Consider the following 7,950-nt stretch of genomic DNA (forward strand, 5'->3'; position numbering starts at 1 on the left):
TGAAACTGCGACTCAGCCTCGATGATCCCGCTCAGAGCCTGCAGAATCATTTCGAGGAGAGAGGTGAAGGGGAATTGAAATAGCGGGTGGAAATTGGGACACGTTGGCTTTCTTGTCGCGGGAATCAATCTTGCCAGGTTTTTGACTTTTTAGCTTGAGGCTGACGCTGGCGAGTCAGATGCTCGTATTTGAAACCGAGGGTGGTGGGGGTTGGTTGATGGCAGTTGGGAGGGGAGAGGGAAGTCGCAAGATAGGAGGACTGGTCGAGGACGACAGCGGAAAGATGTGATGATGAGTTGAGAGGTAAGGTTAATCCTGTTCCACGTGACTTGCGGTCAAATCTTTATACCTAGGTACTTGGAAGGAGCTCGCATTCAGAACCCTGTTTGAGAAGTTGTTTTCGCACCATGAGAATAAGTACTGGTGATCTGTATCATACTACTTTGATCTCAGGAGGAGCTGCACGCACGTGATTAATCATAGCAAAGTCACGTGGTGAATCAAGAAGCGGTGCAAATCTCGAAAAGATTTGAGGCTCAGCCATATCCTCATTGCTCTTCGACACCGGCGGCCCATTCTTTCGGAACCCGGCCCGTTTTACCCAGCTACCAGGTCTAACAATTGTCTTCGCAGGGTTTCCCATCTGATCTTCCTTCAGAACAGACTTCACGCACAGATCCTCGCGATACACACCTTCCTTCTTTATCTCCAAGTCGGCCACGTGCTACCACCAAAGGGCATGCGCTACAGTACTCGGATTACATCGGACTTTCTAATCTCTCGGCTAATATCCGTCCTGGCTGCGCCTCGTAATATAAGCACGATGTTGCCAAGATAAATACAGTGCTGATCCGGGTAGCGGTATCTATTTTTCTGTTGACCCTACGTCTCAGTTATTGATATTGCCTATTTTCCGGTCATCAGGTTATATTTATACGACCCCTCCAGCACAATCCTGTTCTTTATATTTTGTTCTTTGTTCTTTGCTTCTTTCAATTGCAATTTTAGCTGTCTCTTACTGGCATCTAGAAAGTTCGAGAACGCTCGTATCAAGAACCTCAACTCGTGAGATGTGTGCTTGCAAGGGACGACCGATGGTCACTCGTACCTGCCGAGTTCGGACGAGATTTTGACAAGGCTCTTCGTCTTATCTCTGAGCACTCCATTGCTCTCGTTGCAATGATCACAAAATCTGATCCAGAGTCTTGCTATGGATTGGCATTGTCAGCATACTAGCAACAAACGGCAGGTAGGAAGAAAAATCGCTGAAAAGTGGGGTCCAAAACGGCGAATGCGTCTCCACTCGAAGTAGTATATGACGCCAAAGCGTTGCCTTCAACAATGGGGGGCTGCAAGGTGGTAGTGACACTGTATTGCACAGCCATTTCCAAGGAGACCCATTCCGAATTCTCATACTCCCATGTCTCCATCGCCATGTCCAAATGCCGGTGACGAGACACGGCTCTTGGCGTTTGTAGGATTGATACGAATTTACCAGCCTTCTCAAGGAGAGTAGATCAACAGTTTGGACCTCCTTCCATCACCAGCCTAGCTTCAATATTGTGAGGTAGAAGCTCAAAATATGGTATATAACACCAAAGATTGGCACATCAAAAGTTTGACAAGAATCCCAAACTCAATCAACCATGATTCTCCCAATCTTTTGGCTTTTGGCCCTGATGTCATTGGCTTCATCAGATCCTGTATCTAACTTTTCCATTCCCACCCCCAGCAAAGGAGCATTTCCCTTCTCAAAACAATCTGGACAGTCTTCTTTTATCGTAGAGCTCAGACACGATGTCTCACTGGGGAAGCGCTCACATGACGAGTTTCACAAACGTGCCGTCAACTTGAATCTCGATTACCAGATCCAAAGAGAATTCACAAATCCTTCTCTTTTCTACGGACTTTCAATCAAGATCGGTCAGAACGTTACCCTCTCCCAGATCAATAATACCCTCAAGTCGATCCCAGAGGTGGTTGCAGTCTACCCGAATCGACTTGTCAGCAAACCAGCTCCGATCAAATCCGAAGGGAAACTCGAAGCTCCGACGGCAATCAAAACAAATCCAGCTATCAATCAAACATGGACACCGGTTGACAGCAGCTCAAACCTCCCTCATATCACGGGAGTAGACACTGCTTCGGTACTAAAGATGGCAGACGTGGATAGAGTTCATGCTTTAGGAATTAAAGGGAAAGGAATGAAAATTGCGTTCATTAATACTGGAGTTGATTACAATCATCCCTCACTTGGAGGCGGTTTTGGGCCCGGCTTCAAAGTTGCAGGCGGATATGCTTTTGTTGACGACAACTGGTATCCCCACGGCGCCGACCCGATTTCGAGTCCTGACCCTCTAACGACTTGCTTTGAGGGTGGCCACGGCACCCATGTTTCAGGTATGTTGCTCGAAATGGCTTTTGTCTCGTCGCTGATGCTGTCAAGGAATTGCGGGAATGGTAGACCCTCCCAATATCGGTTTCGGGATGACTGGAGTGGCCCCCGAAGCTTCTCTCTACATGTACAGAATTTTCAGTTGTGTTTCAAACAACACAACATACGATATTATCATGGATGCTATGATGAAAGCCGTCGCTGACGGCGTGGACGTCATCAGTATGACCCTGGGAGCTATGGATCCCTTTCAAGACGACACATCATACACGAATCTGGTAAACTCTATCACTGGCCAAGGAATAGCTGTGATAGCTTCTAACGGAAACAATGGGGATCTTGGCATCTACAGTCAATCAACTCCAGCCAGTGTTGAGAGTGCACTTGGTGTCGGAAGTGTCACCAATCTCAAATTTCCAGTAAACTACAACCTGGAAGATTCTACGGGAGCCACCTTCAAGTATCAAGCAGTCTGGCCCCTGATTCTGCCCCAGGCGCTGACCGTCTACTCTCACGGACTCCTATGCACTCGGGCAGCATGGAAAAACACCGGCGCTGCAGTCAAGGATCCGAGCAATACCATTGTCCTCGTTGGCATCACGGCCGATTGCTCGTTAGGAACTCAAATGAGTGCAGCATCAGCTTTTGGAATTCAATATCTCATTGGATACAACATCGGTCAAGACCCAGTTAGTCAAGACGCTGAGCTCCAAATTCCCTTCCCCGTTACGACTCTGGTTATCGATCCTCGAAGCGGCGCTAGTATGCTCAGACATATCAAGTCTACTAGGAGCACATACTCTTTGAGCTTTACTAATCCTAAAGCCACGAGTGTGAGAATGCAAACTGGTGGTATGGTCAGCAACTTTTCGTCTTTGGGTCCAACTTGGGATACGGTTGCTTTGAAGCCCCAATTGAGTAAGTTATTTTCGTGCCGTTCTCTTATCCAAGACAAAGGATTCCCAAGCACTTTATTTTGATTACCCAATCCTAACGAAGTCCTGCAGGTGCCCCAGGAGGGAAGATTCTTTCGACTTGGCCGCTTGGGCCTTTCGGTGGTTATGCCATTATCTCTGGGACGTCAATGGCGACCCCTTTTGTCGCTGCCTGCTATGCTTTGGTCAGATCTCAGAACCCCGGTTTGTCGGTGCCAGAAGTAATCAGCCTCCTGCAATCAACCTCTACACCAATGCAGTACGTCTACGACCACTCGATTTTATCAACCGTCGCGGGCCAAGGAGCTGGAATGGTCAATCCGTACAGAGCGATCAAGTACCAGACTACCATCACTCCCTCTCAACTCGAAATTGGAGACGTCGACGAGTTCCTGAATGTTCCCCAGACAATCAAGATCACCAACGCGTCTCCCAAGACGAAGACCTACACCGTCAAGCACGAAGGAGCAGGCTATGTTGAATACAGTCCATATCCAGACGCCCTTACACCTCGATACGCCAATATCTGGGGCTTACCCCAATACTCTATCTATGGCTCCGCTTCCTTTTCTGCCTCGACCGTTACCATCCCCGCCGGTAAATCTCATGAAATCTCAGTCTCCTTCACCCCACCAATCCTCTCTCCCGCTCAAATCCACAAAACTCCCGTTTTCTCCGGCTTCGTCTCAATCTCCAGCTCCGACGAAACGTTCTCCATCCCCTACCTCGGCCTTCCTTACTCCCGCAAAAACACGAATGCCATCGACCTCAGCAACTTCACCATCTCCGATGGCTTCAAAGACTACAACGTTGCGCAACCCTGCGTCTTCCACTACCCCGGCATCTACGACGATAACGCAAACTGGACGATCCGCATCAACACCCAGTTCGAAGCCTACAACCTCACTGAATGGGAATTCCCAAGCATCGAAGTCAATTTCCTCACCGGAGGTGCCGATTATGAAATCCATGTTTTGCAGGCAAATACAAGCTTCGTGCCGACGCATTATGGATATGATCCGAAAATGGAGGTGGAGTATATGGATACGAATCACACACCGCATGAGACCTTCCAGGAAGTGCCTAGTTATGGGTGGTTGCCGGATAATTCGCAGAACAATAATGGGTATCCGTCGGAGTCGTCTATTAACTTTATTCCTCGGCAGACTACCGTGACGTTTTACTGGGGTATGTTCTTTCCTTTGTGTTTAGAAGGGTGCAGCCGCTGACCAGATTTCAGGTGCGGTATTTTTCCATAACATAGGTCCTGATGGCGAGGATTATGAGTATCTTCCGAATGGCGATTATCGGATCTTGATCTCGATGCTGAAGCCTGGGGCCTCTGGCTCGGACATGACGGAGTGGGAGTCTTGGTTGAGTCCTGTTATTCGACTTCTGGGTAATTGGGAGGATGCTTAAGAAGGTGAGTAAGGAAAGCTAGAGAATTTTGTTTAGTGATGTTCAGAATAAGTATAGAGGGCGTGAGATTCCAGGGTTGGGAGTCCAGGAGAAGTGAGCCGTTTGTAGATTGCAGGCCGCAGTCTTGTTTCCTAAAGGTAACCTAGTTTTACACTTCGCAGTCGTAGATATTTTCACCTAGAAATTTCAACAGGTTTAAATCGATACTATCCGGTTTCCGAATCTCCATCCCTACTGGGCGTCGCAAAAGCCTCGTGCTATCGCTTGGAAGAATAAAAGGGGGGTTTCGGTAACCGATGCGCCGTCAAGCCTTCAAGGACGCAGGGCCTAAAAATAGATGGGGGTGGGAACTGGTGGGAGCCGAAGCCCCCTGGACGCGGGGTTAGGCTACTCCAACAACTCCGCCATTAACAGTATCGCCATATTATTCACGAGATTGCCCTGTTTCCCAAGCTGAAGTCTCAATCATCAACGCCGAGTCTCAACTCTCTTTCAGGCCTCTGTCTCTGACATCCGATCGTGAACTTCAATTCCACAGACCATTCACCACACCCTTATATCACCCCACAGATAGTCAAAGGTGAGTGTATAGACTCACTTGTTGGTCCTTGCTGATTTGGTGGGAGCTGGAAGATTCAGTGCCTCGTCATCACCAAAATCATTGAATCGTGCACTATCCCCCCCCCGGCGTCAACAGCAGCACCACGACTCAACATCATCCACATCAAATCATTCTATAGCCCGTACACCCAACGAGAACCACACAAACGCTTGCTCACTTGCTCCTGCATGCCCCAAAATTCTTCCAACATCACTCTTCCTTCGTGATCGCGAAACTTTGAGTGGCTTCAGTTGCAGGTTGGATTCAAACACTCGTCATCAAAATCATCATCTGCCTTCCCTTCTTCCACAACCCGATTGTATGTACAAACCGATACATTCCATTCATTCATTCATTGACTGACTGTGGAGTAAAGACCAATAACCATGGCTTCCTCTTCTTCCTCAGTTAATATACACGACGTCTTCGTCCCGATGTACATCCGCGCCCTCCAAAATACCTCCCACATCCTCACAAAAGGCTTCTCCTACACAAACTCACAAGGTATCCCCGATAAAGAAGTCCTGAACTGGCGCCTCGCACCCGACATGAACCCGCTCATGTTCCAAATCCGCAACATCTGCAAGATCGCCGAAAACCTCATCGTCATCGTTCTCGGCACCCCTTTACCTGCTTCTTCCTCGTCCTCATATGGCGGTGGTGACATTGTTGCGGAAATGCAAACCTGGATCGCGAGTACGATTGAGCTGTTAAAGGACACGACGAGAGAGCAGTTTGAGGGACGGGATCAGGCTACTGTTACGGTGGCAGATTTGGGTACTCGGATGAAAGGCATTGAGTACGTGCAGGAATTCGGGGTGCCCAATTTCTATTTTCATAATAGCATGATATATGCACTGTTCAGGGGACATGGGACACCAATTGGCAAATGGGATTACTTGAGAGGTGGTGCTTAGGGTTTTGATGAAAGACGAGATCGAGCTGAGGACTGAGAGAGATGGACTGGGAGAACTGTAGTACGGAGACAGCGGCATAAAGTGACGGGAATACAGGGCATATTTCATAATATATTAATGAAGACCACTAATAGGCTCTGTAGGTCTTAGTTTCATCTCCCCATAATAATATCCTAGTCCCTGTAAGCCCTGTAAGGGTCCCCTGAAGCGATTAATTAACCCCGCACCCCCTCAAAAGAAGTAAATAGGAGCCAAACTATAATATTAAACTATACTAATATATAGCTATCTTTTCCTGGCCCTTCTTTCTACCTTCTTTATACTTATTCCCCCCTTCTAAACGAATTATCTCTTATATATAATCAGGAATTACTATAATCCACTCTTGAATCTTACTTTAGGGAAGATTCGCCCAGTATTTCTCTTACCTTACTCTGAGCTTTTTTCTATTACTTATAGGCCCCCGCCTAGTAGTTTCCTTTTTTATCCAAAACTATACTTTCTTAATTATATTAAGATTAGGTAAGTTTCCTGGCTAAAGCATCTTTATAATCTTTTATAGATTATAAATCTTCCCTTAGTAATATAACTTATAGCCCGGTATATTATTCTCTTATATAATCGTATTAGGGTAATTCTTTTAGTACTTTCTTGTAAAGGGCAAGAGCTTCTTAATTAATATCCTCTTCTAATATTAATACTAATTAATTCCTCTTCGTCTATTCTTTATAATAAAGGCCCTAGTCTTCTTATTATGCTTCTATACCTTTTATATACCTCCTAGTACCCGGCTATAGACCTTCTTCTAATTCCTTAGCTACTTCCTTTACTCCTTCTTTTACTTTTATTTATTAGCCTTCTTAATTAATAAATTCCTTATATTAAGATTAGCTTTATACTCTCTCTTTTCCTCTATAGTCTCCTTTTCCCATATATAATAAGGTCCCTTCTTATTAAACGAAAAAGCTCCCCAAAATATAAACTCAGAAAAGCCTTTCTATCTTCTTTATATATAATACTTATTATACGCTTCTCTAGGTAATCTCTATATATATCTCTTGCCTCTTATACCTCCTAATTATACTATAGTCTCGTTTATAAAAATCACATTTTTCTAGTCTTCTAATATCTAGTATACTCGCTTTAAGTACTACTCTAATTACTTCTTTTTATTAAACTTATTTAGTCTAGGCTTTACTATTAATTTATACTAAGAATAGCCTGCTTGCTTAAGGACTTTCCAGATAGTTCTAGAAGTAGTTTCGTACTTGCACTTTCTCACTTCCTTTATAATTATAGTATAAGAAAAGCCTCTTATAGTCGAGTTCTGAAGTATAACCTTTAAAACATACTTAATTGCATTAATTGAAATTAGAGGTCTTTCAGATCGTAATATATTTAGGATATTGTTACGAGTATAAGATCTAGGGCCTGGAAGGCATAGTTAGACTGTCTCTATTTTAATGATTCAAAGCTAAAGAGAGAAGAGAATCCCGAAGGAGCCTCGGATCTAAATAATCGCAAGCTATATACGGGCCCACGTACTAGCTTAAGCTCGGGATTACATATAATAATCAGGTAACTACAGATACCTTGCTCAGATGCCAGATGCCTCTCTAGCTTTAGTCTAACCCCTACTAGTACCGTATATTATAATAACCGTAATATTACCCCCCCCCCCCT

General features: G+C 45.3%; 3 protein-coding genes across 3 annotated transcripts; 2 read left to right on the plus strand and 1 right to left on the minus strand.

The window, feature by feature from the left end:
- Positions 1-1,646: 1,646 nt before the first annotated feature.
- K444DRAFT_664065 (subtilisin-like protein) lies at positions 1,647-4,908 on the plus strand (the record flags this gene model as incomplete). Its single annotated transcript, XM_024886917.1, has 4 exons — positions 1,647-2,400; positions 2,447-3,313; positions 3,403-4,518; positions 4,571-4,908. The coding sequence occupies 4 exons, from the start codon at positions 1,647-1,649 to the stop codon at positions 4,747-4,749; spliced, it is 2,916 nt and encodes a 971-aa protein (XP_024735751.1). The 3' UTR covers positions 4,750-4,908.
- A 598-nt stretch (positions 4,909-5,506) lies between these two features.
- Positions 5,507-6,451, plus strand: K444DRAFT_417090 (uncharacterized protein). Its single transcript, XM_024872674.1, has 2 exons — positions 5,507-5,669; positions 5,727-6,451. The coding sequence occupies exon 2, from the start codon at positions 5,737-5,739 to the stop codon at positions 6,265-6,267; it is 531 nt and encodes a 176-aa protein (XP_024735752.1). The 5' UTR covers positions 5,507-5,669; positions 5,727-5,736; the 3' UTR covers positions 6,268-6,451.
- A 660-nt stretch (positions 6,452-7,111) lies between these two features.
- On the minus strand, positions 7,112-7,264 carry K444DRAFT_531391 (uncharacterized protein; the record flags this gene model as incomplete). Its single annotated transcript, XM_024874977.1, has 1 exon — positions 7,112-7,264. A coding segment is annotated over one exon (153 nt), but the record flags the coding sequence as incomplete, so codon positions are not given.
- Positions 7,265-7,950: the final 686 nt, after the last annotated feature.

Source organism: Hyaloscypha bicolor (assembly GCF_002865645.1).
Source record: "Hyaloscypha bicolor E unplaced genomic scaffold K444scaffold_87, whole genome shotgun sequence".
NCBI lineage: Eukaryota > Fungi > Ascomycota > Leotiomycetes > Helotiales > Hyaloscyphaceae > Hyaloscypha > Hyaloscypha bicolor.